The 19,400-nt window shown below is 43.6% G+C and overlaps 1 protein-coding gene across 5 annotated transcripts in view; it reads right to left on the reverse strand.

Moving 5' to 3' along the window:
- Positions 1-233: 233 nt before the first annotated feature.
- TMEM45B (transmembrane protein 45B) overlaps positions 234-19,400 on the reverse strand; it is a 34,056-nt gene continuing 14,889 nt past the window's right edge. For 3 of the 5 annotated variants that reach the window (XM_084782600.1, XM_084782602.1, XM_084782601.1), the window contains 5 exons: positions 5,389-5,578; positions 3,122-3,331; positions 2,395-2,579; positions 1,819-1,961; positions 234-840 (listed from right to left, as the gene is read on the reverse strand). In XM_084782600.1, coding sequence (XP_084638726.1) covers positions 729-840; positions 1,819-1,961; positions 2,395-2,579; positions 3,122-3,331; positions 5,389-5,578 — 840 coding nt within the window. In that variant the 3' untranslated portion in view covers positions 234-728. Of the gene's footprint in view, positions 841-1,818; positions 1,962-2,394; positions 2,580-3,121; positions 3,332-5,388; positions 5,579-14,541; positions 14,682-19,400 lie in introns of those variants that run through there. The other 2 variants (XM_084782604.1, XM_084782603.1) reach the window with 2 other exon arrangements.

A 19,400-nucleotide genomic window follows, 5' to 3' on the forward strand; every position in this document is an offset into this window, starting at 1 on the left:
TTTTAAAATTGGAAGCCTTTCGTAACTTGATTTTTTTCCCCCTGCGTCTACAAGGTACAGATTTGCTACCTAATGTTCCTCAGTAGGATAATGTTGAAGAATCATCAGAATTTCAGGTCTCAGCTGAGCAGCTTCTTGATTTAAGAAAATTATCTTTCACCTAATTTTATCTCTAAACAAGGCTAAAATGCAATACTGTATGACTGATTAGAGAATGTTGTAAAAGTTAACACTTAAGATGCCAAAGCTTGTGAGTTGCTTTATTATTTTAAAAGTGTTAGAATTTTGCCTCTGAATTGAAGGCACTGCACTGTCATCAAAGTCCCAAAACATTTCTGAGAAGAAAGTACATGCCTGATGGATAGAAGAGGGACAAGTTACCAGAAGCCCCATGTGCTGTCCTGTCAGATTCATAGCGTACTTCATCCACATGGGCACTTCTTACCGTAGGTGTTCATGGTCTTAAGTTAATTCTATAAGGACAGAGGTGCTACTGAAGGGTGTTCATTTTTCTGTATAGATGGTATTACTCTAATACGGACTTTAAGTTAAATTATACTTAGAGACTCTACTAACATGGTACATAAAAAACATATGAGGTCTAATTTCCAACATACGGAGCCCTAGGCGCTTACTAAGGCAAGCCTTAGAAGTAGAGGGAACAATCTATATTCTTCCCAGTTACTGTTCAAAAGAATGAGAGGCCTCCACTGTCCCAAGGCCTGACGTCACTCCTCATCCGAGCCACTCAGGAGGGCTGACTGGTAAGTGTGGTCAGACTTGAGCTTCTGAATCCCAATGATTTCTCCTTCTGTGCTTCTCTTCACCCGAGTCAGAAAGCTGCAGTAGACATACCATGAGCACCATTAGATTAGCCATAGAATTCTGCTCACTAACTCCAGGATGTAAGAGTGGCAGAGCCCCCTTTTTTAAAGGTTCTGTTAAACATGGTGATAGTATGTCTACACATCTGATGTCTCACGGTTCTGTTCACAGTAGAGAAAAGGACTGGTGGTAACCCAGATAGTATTCTCGAGACTAGATTTAGGCCTCTTGTCATCTAGCTGTTTTACAGACAAGAAAGTAGAGCTAGAAGAAGTTCCCCAACCCACCCCTCTTTTGTCTCTGTGAGGTTCTTCCTGGTTGAAGTGTGTCTGCCTTGGGGTAGAGAAGTAAAGCCCTGGGGGAAAAGGCAGGGGCAGCGTCCACAGCAAGCAACTTCTGTAATAACACTCCAATTTTCATCTTTGCTTTCCTTTACTAGTTGGTGAGATTGCTCAGCCCTTTGAAGTCTTGTTTCACCATTTGTTTAAAAAACAAAAACACAACAACAAAACTAGTACATAGTAAAATGACAAGGGTTACAGTAGTCAATTTTAAGTTTTCTGTGGTGCCTGGGACAGTAAGTGCAGGGAGTCAATAGTTCTTAGAGTCTATATTATGCTAAAGGTACTTAGAAAGTGCTTTCTGCTCTGATAGATATTTTAATATCTGTCTGTATATTTAGGAAGAAAGCAAAACAAGTCTGGAAGTAGGTAATGGGTTCACCAAACATTAGGGATTTCAGCCTGGACCAGTTGATTACTGATTTGAGGATTTCCCTATCATGAACTAGCTGAAAATCTTTACTATGACACAGGTGGTTTAACTTGGCAAGGCCTCCTTACACTCACTGGCAAGTAGGAATTGTGGTAGCTGCCCTGCAAATGAAGAGTACCTTGTGCAGAGTTTAGCATGAAGTTGGCAGTCATTAAGAAGTTAGCCACTGATACTTAGGGACTATTTAAGGAGAGAAAACTTAACAAAACTCAGACATACCAGTAAACAAGAGTGTAGTTGATGGCTACAATGAAAAGAGCAGCCAAGTAGTGCCAGCAGAAGCACATGGTGATGAACATGATATTGTCCATATTGTTCTGGTCCCATTCTGTTCCAAATGGCGAGAACAGCACAAATCCAATCTGGAAGAAAGAGGAGAGATTTTCTGATTGGTTGAGAAGCAAGCAGTCATCATGGCCAGCAGAACAGTTCTGTGTGTTTTACACTATCTCAGAAGTTCCTACATACCAGTTACAGCACAAACCCTAGTCACACAGGATAACTTCTCTAAGTTTGTTGGATAGGCTGACTTGAAAATAGCTAAACTTTAGGACTTGAATTTCATATTAGTTTAGTAAATACAGGGTGCCAACCAGTATACCAGCTAGCTATTAGTATAGAAAAAGTATATAAGTCAAAGGTTGGCATGGAAACTAAAAGGTCATCCAGGCCAGACAACACCCTGCTATATTTGCTGTGTTTTCAGGCAACAAGTGACTCTTGGGATTTCTCTTGTGCATCTCCAAGGGGCTTCTCAACCCAGACCATAGGACAAGCTTGAGTATGAATACTCACCTGCCAGAACCAGGTTCCCTGAAAAATAAGAAGACTGGTTCGGAAAAGCTCCAGCACAATATTATCCCGAAAGATCACCTCTAGAGAGATGCTGACACACCCTCCAAACAAACCAAACAGCAAAAGAGAATGGATGTGCTGGTCCAGCGGAGGTCGGTTATGAACGTGAAAGAGGAAGAGAAAACCTGTTGCAAACAAATGACAGCCATCAGAAACTTACTTAAGATTCACACTGGCTCTTCCCAATTATTGGCATTTCTCCCCCCCTCCCCCCAGTATTTGTCTAAAATACATTTGAGATTCTTCAGTATTCAGGAAACCGGTTTACATGACATCACTGGCAACAAGCACATGCAGACTGCTTGCTTTATGGATCTGCTGAAAGTATAAGATAATGTATCTGCAGATTTCATGAAAGGCAGTTCAAAGCAGGGGCAGTGTTTCAGCCATGATGCTGGTTTTAAGGCTTTGAATGAAACACACACACACACACACACACACACACACACACACACATGGTTTCCAGGTAGGACTTCACCTGAAGTTTTCTTGGTTGCAAAATAAAACATTATCTGGGCCACCCAGAGCATAGGACCCAACCCTGTCCAGGTTTTGGAAATCTTGAGAATTGCTTATCTAAGGAAGATCATTATATGTTAATGTTTACTGTCTTTTCAATTTTGACCTTTCATAATGGTCCACCTTTCCCTTTCTCCAGCCAAGTTACCTTCACTGAATACTGCTATAGCCAGAACCAATCTGTCTAACCCCAGGGGCACAATGTTGAAGTAAAGGTAGGTGAGCATGTCGATGATCCCCGAGACACCAAAGAATAGGTACATGGTGCTGTGCTGCCAATTCATTAGCTTTATCCAGTGGTTTTCATTGTAGAGGTGCAGGTGAGGCCCATCTGGAACAAACTGCTCTGCCAGGATGCCTGCCAGGAAGTAAAAGTAAAAACTGAGGTGAGAAGGTGTCAACAAGACAAACATGAAATAGCAAAGATTGACTGAAGATATGAACCAGGTCCAAGTATGACTGATAGTGACCAACTGACTTAACTATTTCCATACAAAATTTTTCTTCGAAGCTTATGGAAGTACCTGACCCTGGATGTTCCTTTAGGGGTTGAGAATGGGGCAAAAGCAGCAACAGAAATGGAATCTGCCCTACAGCAGAGATAGAGCAGAACATTTCCCCTCACATGATAGTGTGGCTTGAGTCACTGATCTTTGGACTTTATATCAAGGAGCAGTGTAGAGATCCACCAGAGACTGAGGCTGAAGGGATACTGAACAGACACCACAATGAGGGTTGGTGTGCAGGCCCGAGGGAGGGAAGCAGCTGCTGGGTATGTGTTGGGCTGCCTCCCTTAGCACAGCGCTTGGTTTGGGGCACTGGTGAACATGAGGCCTATACTGTTTCGGGCCATGGTATCTAAAAAGAGACAAAAATGAGGCCAGACTGATGAAGCTATGCTTTTGAGGTAGTTCACAGTTCTTGTCACTTTCTCTTTTTGCTTTTTTAGGTTTTGCTTTTTCAGATAGTCTTGAGTGTTGAGGCCTGGCTGGCTTTAAACTTTCCATCCTCTTCACTCTTTTTAAGTGCTGAGATTACAAGCCCTTACGAGTCATGGCTTTTGTCCCTTTTCCTTTTTTTTTTTTTTTTTTTTTTTTTTTTTTTTTTTTTTTGGTGTTTTGTTGTTGTTGTTGTTTTTGATTTTGGTTATTCGAGACAAGGTTTCTCTGTGTAGCAGCATTGGCTGTCCTAGACTTGCTTTGCAGACCAGGCTGGCCTCAAACTCACAGTGATCCTCCCGCCCCTGCCTCCTGAGTGCTGGGATTAAAGGCTCCCATCTACTTTTTATCATGTTTGAAAGCAGATTTGCCTTTATACTTGGTACCTAAAATCTTTGGGGGAAAGCCTGGAAGTTATTCAAATTTACATTCACCTATAGGGGATCAGGAAGTTTGTGAAATGATCCAGGAAAAGTGCCATAGATACTCGAATGGAAGCCCTGTGAGGTGGGAACTATGTGTGCTTCCTACTGTTTGCTTTCTAGTACTCAGAACACTGGGTTGTTGGCATCTGGTAGGAGCACAAGAGAGATACTGAACAAATAGCACTTTCACCAAGCCAGGATGGCAAATAACATTTGTTTTTAAATGCAGTGTTGATGCTCTCCTCCCCATTAAGTCATACAATCCTTCTTACTCATTAGCTCCACAAAGAGCAGTTTGCTACATGCAAGGAGTCTTGGCGGGATCTGGCAGGTGTTTAAGTCTTGCTTGCTGGAGGGGCTTATACGCCGGCTTCACACCCAGACAGCAGTAGGCCTGGGACAAGGGCAGGACCTGAGAGGAGCTCCCTCAGTGCCCTCAGCAGCTGTGGCTCCACGAGGAGCCTTGTTGTTGTGGTCACTGCCAGTCCCTGAAGTGCTGCTGCAGAGCATCAGTGGGCAATTTGGTGACAAAGAGGTAGGGTTAACATCCTCACAGCCCCTCTGAGGGCTTTCTCAACCCTTCTGTTGCCTGCCTTGTTGGCCGTCCTGTGGATACCCCTCCTGGTAATGCTTGAGACTTGTGCATGGACAGGACATGCCAGTGCGTGGTGGCTAACTACCCTGAGATCTAACAAGAGACTATTTGGGGACAGATGATTTAGTTTAAACTGAACCCTATTTAGAATTTTGAATTGCTTTTAAAAATACCCCCTATTCCTATTTGCATTTTGTTTTTCACATAGTATTTGTTATGTTCCTGCAACTTCATATGGCAAAAACTGTTTTACTTGGTAGTTATTCATAGTGTGTATAATAAAAGGGTCTCTTGAATATTAATATAAAGCTTTATACACAATGGATATTAAAGTAAAAGAGGAGCAGTCAGCTAAGACCCTGTCCTATTATCTCTGCCTGTAAGACATGTACTTCACAGGATCCAGGGAGTAGGGTGCGAAGAGGAGCTGCACAGACAAGACGGCTTCTGTTCTTACCAATGACTGAAAACAGAGTCTTGATTGCTCCTTCAATGATCTCAATGCGCTGTTGCTGCTGGCTCAGTCTGCTCCTCTTCAAGCCCATTTGGTGGAAGTACTTCAGTGGCAACTTCACTGACCACCAGAGCCCAAACAGGAGAAAGAAACTCCCTGGGAGAGCGTGGCCCTTGAAGTTGGCCATCCCTGTCTTAGGACAGATAAAAGACGGGGACTGCGGTGAGGTGACTGGTTGACGAAGGCATATAAATACAGCTAGACACATATATACCTGGGGGGGGGGGTGCACGTGTGCGTGTGTGCCTGTGTATGTGAGACAGAGACAGAGATGGGGAGGGGTTCAGTATGTGTGTGAGTATGTATGGAGAGACCACAGGACAACCTCAAGTATTGTTTCTCAGGGATACCATCCGCCGTACCCTAACACAGGGGGAGCCCACTAAATATGCTCTGCTGGCTGACCTGCCAGTTAGCTATATGCATTTGCATGTCTGTCTCCCTAGCACTGTGAGCACAAGGATATACAACATACCCAGCTGTTTTACATGACGGAAAACTCTCCCCACTCTATAAACATGTTAAGCCAGGCATGAGGGTGCATTGCATGGCTATAATCCTAGCCCTTGAGAGGTAGAAGGTAGAGGACCAGGAAGGAGTTCAGGGTCATCCTCTCCTTCCTAGTAAATCAAAGGCTAGCTAAGGCTACATAATTCCCTGCCTCAGAAACACCATCCCCTCCATATTTTGGCAAGAAGCAAACTTGATTCTAAATCTCAAGCCATACCAACAAGGATTAACTCCATGTGGAAAACCTTTAAATCACATGTTATTATTGTCTATCAGGTAACTTAGGGATAGAGAGAAAACTGCTGGCCCTGAGGCTGTGTAAAATAAAATAAAATAGCTGGTACGGGAGAAATGGAGGACAGATAAGTATCTACTGATTTCAGTATAAAGATAACTTCGTAGGCATAGATGCAAAGGAGAGAACTGGAGAAAAGAAAGTTTACTGTGAAGTAATTTTTAAAAAGCTTTTTACTGATTCTTCATGTACCCCAATCTTGCTCATCTTCCTGTCCCTTCGTATCTCCCCTTCACTCTTGCAACCTCCTCCCCCAAAGGAAATAAAAAGAAAATTAAAAACAAAAAACAGCAACAACAATAAAAATCTCATCATGGAAACTGCAGTGTGCCACACAACCTTTTTGTCCAAACATCTTTACTTGCAAATGGCCATTGCAAAGAGTCATTGGTCTGGTTCAAGGCCCCTGGCTTCCGCTCCACTATTGAATCAATACTGGATCCTCTCAGATATTCTGTTGTTCCCCTCTGTCATGGAGATCCTGTAGCTCTGCATCCGGAGAACCAGCCCCTTTACACACTCCAGCAGCTCATAGAGGGGGTAGATGTTGGGGTGGGCCAACTCGAAGCCCTGGATCTGGGCTTGGGTGGGAGCTGAGTTGGTCGTCTCACCAGCTCTCCTGCACCCACACCCCCAGGGTCAGCTCTCCAGCATTGCCCAGGCTAGCATACCCAAGTGACAAAGCTGGCAAGGTGTAGGGCCAGTTGTCCTGTTCTCATGCCCTTGGGGCCCAGCTCACCTGTTCTGACACAGTAGGGCCAGCTCCACTGTGCTGCCTAAGTGAGGTGAATAGCCCGCTCTTGAGAGAGCTGCAGCCTGTGAGGGGTGGTGCCAGCTTTCCTGACTGTGGGGGGCGGGAGGGGGAGAGGGAAAGAGGGGAAGAGAGAGACCTCTCCCTGTCAGCTGAGGAACAAGGCCAGCTCTTTTTAAGCATTTTGTTCTTATCTAAAAAAGATGGAAAGGGGGCTGGTGAGATGGCTCAGCAAGTAAGGGTGCTTGCTGCTGAGCCCAATGTCCCAAGTCCAGTCTTGGTGGAAGAATGGGGACCCACTCTGACAAGTTATCCTCTCCTCTTCAGATGCATACCATGGCACACATGCCCATGAGCGACACACAAGTGTAATAAAAGGAATTTTAAGAGATGGAAAGGTAATGAATAAAGCAGGACACGGTGGCAGCTGTACAGTGACTGTCAATTACATTATAAAGCTTTACATATTTTTCTTTCACTTTTTTCAAATTTACTTTGTGTGTGTGTGTGTGTGTGTGTGTGTGTGTGTGTGTGTGTGTGTGTGTGTGTGTGTATGGGTGTTTTGCCTGCATTCATGTCAAAGAGAAAGTCTGATTCTCTGGAACTGGAGTTACAGACAGTTTTGAGCTGCCATGTGGGTGCTGGGACTCGATCTCAGATCCTCTGGAAGAACAGCCGGTACTATTAACTGCTGAGCCATCTCTCCAACCCCAGCCTTCACAAAATTAATAAAGAAAAACTACAGACAATGGGCAATGGACATAATTTACAACCTCATACAAGCTGATAGTAAATCTGGTGATGAACGAGTGCAAGCACAAGCCATGCTCACAAAGCTGAGGAAGGTCTGGTGTGGTACTTGTACAGGTGCCTGGGTCTAGTTCTCACACTGTAGGGGGTACTTTATTAAAAGACATCATGTGCTTTCATCCCGTTTATCAGAAATATGAATGTTAACTAATATTAATTCAGGAAATGTTATCTTGCCAGGGGAGCGTGTGGTGACTGAAAGAATATGGAGGGTGGGAGAAAGGTTCTTGCATGGGCGCATAGGCTAACTGCTCACGCTCATGATATGTAATGGGTAAACAGCTCTCGACTACTTAAATTACCCAGACCTGGCAGGGAAGTTCAACGTTGTAGTAAAATCCAGCTCTAACCTTGTCTCTATGTTACCTACTGTCTAGTCTACTGGCAGGGATGGATATGCCTCTACCTGGTCTTCTAACCAGGTCACTGGAAACTTCTCCCTGTTGGATACAGGCCCTTATCAAATTTTTGGTTTCCGGATCTTTTAATGAAGCAAAATTTTAAACCATTGCCATTTTTGTCATTTTGCTCTCACGGTTGGAGCTTTGACACAGGCCTGACTTGTGTCATGGACTTCACTGCCAGGCGTGGTGGCTGTAATGGTGGGGTGGGGCTGATGACTCAGGCCCTTCCCAGCTGATTTCCTGCTGCTAGACTTCCCGTTTTGATCTTGTATTTATTTTCTGATTTCTTTATCAGTCTGCTCTCTTGTAGTGTACCTTGCTTCCTTAAAGCAGTTATTTGGAATTGTGTTCCGCCAATTCATAGCTTTCCATTTCTTTCTTTTTCTTTTCTTTTTTTTGGGGGGGAGTGGGTTTGAGACAGAGTTTCTCTGTGTAGCCTTGGCTGTCCTGGACTCGCTTTGTAGACCAGGCTGGCCTCGAACTCACAGTGATCCACCTGCCTCTGCCTCCCGAGTGCTGGGAGTAAAGGTGTGCACCACCACACCCGGCTAGCTTTCCATTTCTTTGAATGGCTTTTGTGTGAGTGTTATTCTGTTCCTTGTTCATGTTAAGATTTCTCTTGCTTTTCTACACTTGAAAAAGCAGTCACCCACTCTAGGCTTCATTGCCTGTCTTTGGGAGATGAATGCCTTCACCAGTCAGCCTAGCTTCCTCAGACAGACATTCATTCATTTATTCACCATTCATTCATTCGTTCTCTCTCACTCCCATCTCTCCCTCTCTACTCCCCCCTCCCTTCTTTCTGTGCATGATGTATGCACATGGGCGTACAAAAGCCAGAGGTCAATGTTAAGTCTCTCTCCCTCTCCCTCTCCCCTCCCCACTCCCTCCCTCCCTTTGTCCTCCCTTTCCTCCTGCTCTGGGGCTGGGGCATCTTGCAAAATAGATAGCCTTAGGGGTAAATGGTACTAGCTCAAAATTTCATCTCACGCCGGGCGTGGTGGTACACGCCTTTAATCCCAGCACTCGGGAGGCAGAGGCAGGTGGATCAACCTGATCCGAGGCCAGCCTGGTCTACAAAGGGAGTCCACTATAGCCAAGGCTACACAGAGGAACCCTGTCTCACATAACCAAAAAAAAAAAAATTTTTTTTTTCATCTCTCATTAGCAGTGAGGACTCAAACTCAAGCATCTCTTGTCATTTGTGCCTCTCTCTCTCTCTCTCTCTCTCTCTCTCTCTGTGTGTGTGTGTGTGCGTGTGTGTGTGTGTGTGTGTGTGTGTGCGCGCGCGCGCGTGCGTGTGTTTAAGGCTGTCCTTTCCTGGTTTTTGGAGACAGGGTCTGTCTCTGAACCTGGAATTCACAATTTTGCCTAGGCTGGCTGGCCAGCAAGCTCTCAGGAGCCAGGAGCCACTTGTTTCACTCCCTAGTGCTAAGGTTACAGACAGGTGTCCCACACCTGGGTTTTACATGGGTGCTAGGGTTCCAGCTTATGCCTTCATGGCCAGCACCCTACCGGCCCAGCCTTACTCCTAGCCCTTATGTGGCTTCTTTCTAACCTGCAAAGCCAGGCTAGGGACTGGAGCTCTCTGTTTCCCTTAGTTCCCCAAAGTGCTAATGTTTGTACCCCTTCACTTAGTCCTGCAGAACAGAGGCATGCAACCTATACCGCAGCCCAACAAAAGTTTGGAATCACTCAAAGTATTGAGGTGTTTCTTTGTTGTTGCTCTGTTTCATTTGTTTGGGGTTTTGGTTTTTTTGTTTTGTTTTGTTTTTTTGAGACAGTTTCTCTGTGTAGACTTGGCTATCCTGGAACCCTCTTTAGACCAGGCTGGCTTGGAACTCACAGAGATCCACCTGCCTCTGCCTTCTGAGTGCTGGGATTAAAGGCGACCACCACGTGGCTGTTTTTCTTTTGTCTTCTTTCTCCTCTCATACAACACATCCTGACTGCAGCTTCCCCTCCCTTCACTCCTCCTTGTTTCTAATCATCTCCCCTCTCCCCCAGGCCCACTCCATGTCTCCCCGGAGAAAAGAGCAGACTTCCCAGGTACTGAACAAGGAACAGCAAAATACAAATAGGCCAAGCATAAACCCTCACATGAAAGCTAGGTGAGGCAACCCGCTATGAGGAAAGGAGTCCCAAGAGTATGCAAAGGCGTCAGACACACCTCTACTTCCTACTGTCAAGAGTCCCACAAAACCAGCAAGCCAACAACCATAACACACTCAGAGAACCTAGCACAGCCCACACAGGCACCACAATTGCCGCTTCGGTCTCCCTGAACTCCATGAGCCCTGCTCAGTTGATTCTGTGGGCCTTGCTCTCGTGGTGTCCTTGACCCTTCTGTCTGTCACAATTCTTCCTCCCAGTGCTCTTATCACTGAGCTAAACCCCCAACTCCCAGCCCCCTTTTAAATACATTTTTTCCGTTGTCTTTTGAGGGGGAAGTGGAAGCCCTGAGTGAATGTGTGTTGTTTATATGAGCACAGCCGTGTCAAGGACCCCAGTGCCTCAGGTCTCTGTGGGTGTCGGCTGTGCGCAGAAAATGGGGTCCACGTCTTCCTCCCAGATGTGTACAGCTTCAGACTGTTCCCCCACAGAGGTCTAGCCCACGCCCTTGTTTGATGCATACAATAACCCTAATTCTTCCTCAACTCAGAGGTATAAAGTGAACAGCCGAGCCTTCTGGCTGTGGTTGGTACAACTTCTTCAGAGCACACTGTCCGCTAGATCCACGCTTTGATGTATGCGTATCATTTCTTCATTTCCCATCACCCCCAGTCCCTAAGGCTGGGAATGGTTGTGGTACTTTTGGTGTGTCCTGAGTTACTTTCTGATTTAAAAAAAAAAAAAAGTGCCATGAGTGGTGGCACAAGCCTTTAGTCCCAGCACTCAGGAGGCAGAGGCAGGAGGATTGCTGTGAGTTCAAGGCCAGCCTGATCTACAAAGAGAGTCCAGGACAGCCAAGGCTACACAGAGAAACCCTGTCTTGAAAACAAAACAATAAAAACAACAACAACTAATAATAATAATAATAATAATAATAATAATAATAATAATAATAATAAAAGGCAACTATTAATCATATCATCATTCCTCTAAATGTAATGAGTCCTTTCTCTCCTGTTGCTTTTCAAATTGTCCTCACTGACATTAGCTGTCAGCCTGCTGATTGATTGGCATGTCTCTGCGGGAGGTCCTCTGCATGTTTTGCTTGTGTTTTAAAGTGGGGTCTGTGTAGGACATCCGCTGGCCTTAACTCAGTCTGCTCTTGCAGTTTCTGCATGCTGGGATTACAGATGCTCACCACTATGCCTGCTTCTTTGGTGTTTCATTCTTTAAAAGCTGATGTTGGTTGAGCTTCTTGGGTTTATAATGTGAATTTTTTTCATCAAATTTGGAAGGCTTTTCAGTCAGTATTTCTTCATTCCTCCCTCTTTCTTCTTTTAGAGCTCATGTGATGTGTATGTGGGAAAATTTAATCTTTCTCATGAGTTTCTGGCTCTGTTATTTGTCCCCGTTCTTTTTTGCCCATTTTCCAAACTAGATTATTTTGTTCCCTTCCTTCACTCCTCCCATCTCTTCCCTTTCCCCTCTTTTTTTTTTCTTTCCTCCATCTCTCTTCTTCCCCCCCCTTTGAGACTCACTTTTATAGCCCAGGTTGGTTTTGAATTTATCATCCTCCTACCTCAACCTACCAAATCCTGCGACCACAGTCGAGCGCTGCCATAATGCCTTGCTTGAGTGAGTTCTTAACTTTGGTAACTCTACTTTTCTTTCGTTCTTAAGATTTATTTATTTATTATGCATATAAAATTCTGTCTGCATGTGCGCCTTCCTGCCAGAAGAGGGCACCAGATCTCATTATAAATGGTCATGAGACACCACGTGGTTGCTGGGAATTGAACTCAGGACCTCTGAAAGAGCAGACAGTGCTCTTAACCTCTGAGCCACCTCTCCAGCCCTGTAATTGTACTTTTCATTGTTATAATTTCCATTCTTTTCTTCGCAGCTTGCATTTATCTGTTCAAGTATCCTATTTGTTGAGTCATTTTCATTGTATTTTCTTTTAATCCTTTGAACCGTTTTAATTCTCTGAACATATTTAAAATAACTTCATTGAACTTTTTCTTTACTAAGTATAGTATTCAAGCCCTTTTATAGGGTTTTTTTTCTACTTCCTGTGTCTTTGAATTTTGGAGTTCAAAATTTACTGTTTCTATGTCTGATCCATTTTAATTGTAGCAACTCTGCACTCTAACTATAGAGACTTTCCTGGATTATGGAGTCTGTCTCCTCCATAACACACAAATTCTGTCTTTGTTTAGCTATAATTCATATTTTTTTATTTGTTAGCTTGATTTTATAAGGGTTATACTTTTTTTTTTTTTTTTTTTTTAGGTTTTTCCAGACAGGATTTCTCTGTGTAGCCTTGGCTGTCCTGGACTCACTTTGTAGACCAGGCTGGCCTTGAACTCACAGTGATCCACCTGCCTCTGCCTCCTGAGTACTGGGATTTTTTAAAAAATTTGCTCGCTTTACTTTCCAATTGTAGCCCCCACCATCGTTGCTTCCCTGTCCCACCCTCCCTCCCTCATCCCTCCCCCCCCCCACTAGTCCTCAGAAAGAGGTAGCCCTCCTCCCCATCATCTGACCTCAGCCTATCAAGTCTCATCTGGACTGCCTGTATCCTCTTCCTCTGAGGCCTGGGAAGGCCCGCCCACCAGGGGGAAGTGACCAATAAGTGAGCACCAGAGTTCACGGCAGACAGACGTAGTCCGTACTCCTCGTATTATAGCACCCACAAGGAGACTGTGCTACCTATCGACTACATCTGAGCAGAGGGTCTAGGCCCTCACCATGCGTGGTCCTTGGTTGGTGCATCAGTCTCTGCAGCATCCTCCCCACCCCAATTTCTTGGCCCCATTGGTCTCTTTGTGGAGCTCCTGTCCCTCCAGGTCCTTCTATCTCCCAGCTCTTCCATAAGACTCCCTGCGCTCACCCCCAAAATTTGGCTCCTGTCCTGTACTTACTCTTCAACTGCTTCCAGTGTGTTCTATTTGCCCTTCTGATTGAGACTTAAGCATCCTCCCTAGGGTCCTCCTTGTTATTTAGCTTCTTTAGGTCTGTGTATTGTAGTGTGGTTATCCTGTATTATGTGGCTAATATCTGCTTATAAGTGAGTGTATACCATATGCGTCCTTCTGGGCCTAGGTTACCTCACTCAGGATGAAATTTGCCTGCAAATTTCAAGATTTCCCTGCTTTTAATAGCTGAGTAGTATTCCATTGTGTAAATGTACCACAGTTTCTTTAACCAGCATTCGGTTGAGGAACATCTAGGTTGCTTCCAGATTCTGGCTATTACGAATAAGGCTGCTATGAACGTAGTTGAACAAATGTCCTTATTGTGTGGTGGAGCATCTTTTGGGTATATGCCCAGGACTGGTACAGCTGGGTCTTGAGGTATCACTATTCCAAATTTTTGGAGAAAGTGCCAGATTGATTTCCAAAGTGGTTGTACAAGTTTGCACTCCCACCAGCAATGGAAGAGTATTTTCCTTCTCCACATCCTCCACAGTGTGTGCTATCACTTGAGTTTTTGATCTTAGCTATTCTCATTTTCTTTTTCTTTCAGATTGTGTGTATGATATACTCTTTTTTTTTTTTTTTTTTTTTTTTTTTTTTGGTTCTTCGAGACAGGGTTTCTCTGTGTAGCCTTGGCTGTCCTGGACCCGCTTTGTAGACCAGGCTGGCCTCGAACTCACAGTGATCCACCTGCCTTTGCGTCCCGAGTGCTGGGATTATAGGCGTGCGCCACCATGCCTGGCTGATATACTCTTTTTAAAATAACATTATTTAGAGCAGTTAGCCGATTATTTGAGCAGAGGTTTCTTTCAGTATCTTAATTCTGCACGGCATATGTTCTGTGTTGGAGAAGGCCAGCTTTCATGTTTTCCTTGAGCTTCACTTGTTACAGTGATTTCTCAGGTCTCCCTTGTATGTTTTTAGGGAATGTGTGGAGAATTTTTTTTCAAGCCTTCTCTATAACCTTATGAATTTATGCTAAATTCATAGTTAACCTGGTGCTCACCATGAGTGGGACTGAAATAAGAGGCTAGCAAAGCTAGCAAAGCCTCAGAATGAGAAATTTAATTTCTCACTACATGTTCAGGTCTCATGGACAGCAAGACCAAGAATTTTTAACACTTCAAGTTTAGTCCTTATGCACCAGTATTATTCTCATGGTTAGCTGATCTTACTTAAAAGTCATCAACTGAGCAACGGGGTGATAAAAGCATCCATGGGCAAAAATGTCATCACCTGGAGATAGAGGCTTCCCAAGACTAAATGCTTCTCAATTTGCTGCTCACATTGGTTAGTTTCCAGTTCCACGAAGTGGTTGGTTTTGAGAGATTCATCTAGTTTTACACATTATCTGCTCCCCCTCTGTTTTGCAGAAAGAAATGACCTACCGAATATTCATTCTGCTACAACGGCTAAGCTTCCTTTCAGTCTCCTGCTTAATGGTTAACTCAAATTCTTGCTAAGCCTGTTGCACTCCATTTTATTGGCTTTCAAGGTGCAGAAAAACCAGCTTTGCAAATGCATGCCAGAGGCTTGTAGGTTAATTGGCATCTCCTTGTCCTTGCTCTTTTTTTTTCCTTCCTGAATAGATTATGCAAAGGTTGAGTCCTTATCTGCATCTGTGTACTTGGTACCAGGTTGCCAAGGCCCTACCCTTGCTTTTTATTTGGTCTGAAGTCCACCCCTGGGCACAGCAGGCCTGAAGCACATATACTCCATGGAAGGCTGAGCACCTTGCTGTGCATGTGGACAGAGATGGAGGAGGAAGGTTTCTTCCATTCAGAGTTTAGTGGGCTACTTCACTGGATGAGCTACGTTCTAGAACAAATCGTAGAACTTTTTTAGGGTTGAGTCACTTTTAGTAACAAAGAAACCGAGAAATCACTAACTTAACTAGAAAGAAATTGATTTCTAATTCTTTGGATAACCAAATAGGTTAAGGCTCTGAGCAATCTTCTCTCCAACGGAAGTGCCCTTTTCCCACTATCCTGTCACCCTCTAAAATAAGTCCTAAACAACACGTGTCTCAGCAATGTTGGTCTTGGTGCTATACACAGGAAGAGTGGCCATTGCACAACAGACCGTTTCCAGTCTAACGAAAAATCCACCATCAGGAAAACAAACACAGAAAAGGCTTTCACAAAGGGACATCCTCATCTTTCTTGTTTCAATACGTGTATTATCTTTCTGTAATTGTGTACCATTCAGCAGGAACAGGAAAGGATGAATCCTTTTGAGGGTGGCAGCAGTGAGAACTTGCCCCAATGGTGTCTGTCTGTCTGTCTGTCTGTCTGTCTGTCTGTCTGTCTGTCTCTCTCTCTCCATCCATTCATTCACTCATTCATTACTAGGGAGAGCATTGGAAGAGCAGCACAGCTGGAGAGGTTGCTTGGCCTGATTTTCCTGTACTCTTTTTTTAACCTTTTCCCAATGCACAATCCTAAACTCTATGCATGAAAAGGTAGAAGACATGAGAGAGAATGATTCTTGGTCTTACTTTGATCTAATATTTCCTCACTGTGCCCTGTTCCTCCCTTTTAGAACAGCAATGTATATTCTGTGCAATTGTATGTTGTGAAGTACGTACTTTCCTTTTTGATTTTACATGACACCACAGTTAAGAGATTGCCTTGAGTCTTGGAAGAGACTTGGGAACTTTGAACAATGCTGAGACTTGGGAAGACTATGTCGGTCTGTGTGTCACCATGCTTCCCACCATGATGGTAATAAACCAAACCTCTGAAACTGTAAGCAAGACTCAATTAAATGCTTTCTTTTATAAGAGTTGCCTTGGTCACGGTGTCTCTCCACAGCAATAGAACACTGGCTAAAGAAATCACCTCAGGTGCCTGTGGGCAAGACTTATGGTAGGGTTCTTTCTGAGGCAAAACTCTGCTCTACCTGTGATAACAAGAAGATTTCTGCAATAGGCATGAATTGGATACTGCCATCACCACGGAGGGGACCATAAAGAAGAATGTTGTGGGTCTTAAACAAGTCTAGAATTTAGTAGAACAAACTCCACTAGATTTTAAGGCTTGAGAGTAAGCTTTTTTGGTTTGATGATGTGTTGTTTGGGCCCTAGACTGGCTCTGCCTTTTGGTCATTAGCTGGGACATCCTGACCTTCTGAAACCAAGAGGGCTTCTTCATCTTCTAAAATGATGGAAGTAGCTTTGCCAATTAGAAGACCCTGAATTTAGCTCAGTTGCAGTGGTGCACGCCTGTAATCCCAGCACTTGGGGAGGCAGAAGCAAGTGGATCTCTGTGAGTTCAAGGCCAATCTGGTCTACAAAGAAAATCTAGGACAGCTCTGTGTCTAGGGGTGATACAGAGAAACTCTGTCTTGAATCTATATCTAACAGTGTTTACAGAGCCAAGAACCTGTGTGGCTAGTTAACTCATAGCCATAAGGGAGAAACCAATACCATTGTTGCTAAAATAAGATAAACTCTCAATGACTTATTGCTATACCTATATGTCAATATATCTATGAACCCTCATCAGGAAGTTTCTCCTTGCAGTAGCTGGCAATTAGTGAAGAGATTCTCCACTGGTAAATGTGTAGAGAATAAGAGACTGTGCAAAGCTCAGCCCTAAATGGGATGTACCTATCACACCCCTTTACCCAAAGCCCATGGAATCCTTTGAGAAGAGTGGGTGTGAGAGATGGAGGTGGTGGATAACGTTAAGGAAAACATTTTCCAGGCACAGCAGAGCAGTTGTGCATATGACCTCATGGCAGTTATGATAGTATGCTCATGACCTGCTCAAGCTCAAAGCAGATAAAACCCCAGCCCAGAGGGCGTGACATGGGCATATAAAATCCCACCACTGCCTGAGGAGCTATGGACATGTGAAAGCTGCTAAGAGCGAAAGCGTCAGCTTTTGTTAGAGATGTAGGCTGCCCACACTCCAGGGTAGGCTTCACTTCAGGAGTAGTAGTTGGGCAATGCAAGCTGGACTTGATTAAGGTTGGGTGGGTAGCATAGAGAATGTGGATATGGCCAAAATACATTGTATGAAATTCTCAAGGAAAATATTATTTGAAAAAAAGAAAAACATCCTGAGATCTCTAGACAATCTTAATGTATTTCATTATATAATTTCTCTTTTATGGACACTTACCTAGCTTTGTGCTTTAAAATTTAATGTTTTGCCTGTGTTTGCGGTTGTTAAGCATTTGGCAAGCATGTGCATGTTATTTTCTTTGTTTCATGTATAGTTTTCTCTTAAAATACAATTGCTTTTTTGAGAAATAGATATTATCAGGATAAGAAAGATTAAAAAAAAAGAAAAATACAGAAAAGAACCATCATGTAAGAAAACGAGATCTAAAGCCATAGATATGCAAGTTATTGTTGATAAGGAAGGCTAATAGAAAAGGAGAAATACTTTTGGATGAGAATGATTTTGTCTTAAAAGACTATTCAAAATGAAAATGTATTAGTACAAAGCTAGAGTGTTAGTGTTAGGCTGAAGGTTTTGGGACAAAAATACCTCCCCCCCACCCCCAAGCCAAGAGCTCGAGAACAGGACAGAGATTCCCACCAGAAGTCTTCATAAAGCACTGGACAAAGTGGACACTTAGTTCTGGATTCCAAAGTGACACTGGACTCAGGACACACCTCCTGGACCCCCAAACTCAGGCAATACTCCAATAACTTATCAACCATGTCACTGCCTCCCACCCCTCTCCTACAAAAAGCCTCTCACCCAGCCCAGCCAGTGACTTCTGGACCTCCTACTGTGAGACAATGAACTCAGGAGCCACTAAATACTGGATAAACCTGCTTTTTGCTTTTTAATTTGGCTCAGTAGGATTTATTGTAGTGGTGGTGAGAACCTTCATAGAGGTTTTGTGTGCTGTAAAAACATTATGAGAGTTAAAATACAAAGAAAGGTCACATGAAATAATAAGGTTGATGGTATTTAGATTATTGAATTTGCTAAATAGAAATTCAGCACCCCAGATATGAACTCACAGAGACAGTGTCAGCACACACAGGACCGGCACAGGTTCAAGTTAGGTGGGGGTCCCAGTGTTGATAGGGGAGGTAGACATGGGCTCTTGCCTGAATCAAGATATTATCTCCAATTAACACTGCTTGCAAAGGAAAAATTAGTTTTTTCCCTATGGAAAATGAATTTTCACTGGGTATATTGACCACATTTCAGGGTAGATGCCATGCCTAGCAGTAGATGCCAATACACAGTAAATTGTGTAGACTCTTTGTCTTATATTGTTTAATTTGGGATTTTTTTGTTTTGTTTTGTTTTACTGGTCTTTTGTTTGTATATTATGTTCTTCAATTTTACATTTTATGGGTGTGTGTGTGTGTGTGTGTGTGTGTGTGTGTGTGTGTGTGTGTGTATTTCTCCTTTAAAAAATCTGTTTTTGTTGTTGCTGTTTTCTTTTTTTGTTTTGTTTTGTTTTTGTTTCTCAAGATGGAGTCTCTCTGTTTTAGCCTTGGCTATAATGGGCTAGCTTTGTACACCAGGCTGGCCTCAAACTCACAGTGATCCACCTGCCTCTGCCTCCCGAGTGCTGGGATTAAAGGTGTGAGCCACCACGCCCGGCTTCCGTGGACATTTTTATTCCCTCCATGTTACAATAACTCAAGGAACCCAACCCTTACGACCTAACCAGCAAATGTGCTTCTCTTTTAAAATTTCATCCGCCTTTGCAGTCCATGTGGATCACTCCAGGTGGAGCCTGTATTCAACTGACTTCAGGTCAAGAGTAAATTTGAGGGGCTGGAGAGAAGTCTCAATGGTTAAGAGCACTCACTGCTCTTCTGAAGTCCTGAGTTCAATTCTCAGCATCCACATGGCAGCTCTCACATGTCTGATGCCCTCTTGTGGTATGCTGAGTACATGCAGACAATAGTAACCCGTATACATAGATCTTTAAGAGTAGACTAAGGGAGGCACCTACTCACAAGGAAGCAATGGAAGAGCAGCAGTTTTAGTCCTCTGCTTAAAAAAAAAAAAAAAAAAAAAAAAAAGAGGAAGATCTGGGAGGAATTTGGAGAAGAGAAATAATATGAAAATTTCAAATAAATAAATAAAGTTAGTTTTAAAAAACTCTTTACT

The sequence above is a fragment of the Acomys minous genome (genome assembly GCF_964271855.1).
Source record: "Acomys minous genome assembly, chromosome: 5".
In the NCBI taxonomy this organism is placed as follows: domain Eukaryota; kingdom Metazoa; phylum Chordata; class Mammalia; order Rodentia; family Muridae; genus Acomys; species Acomys minous.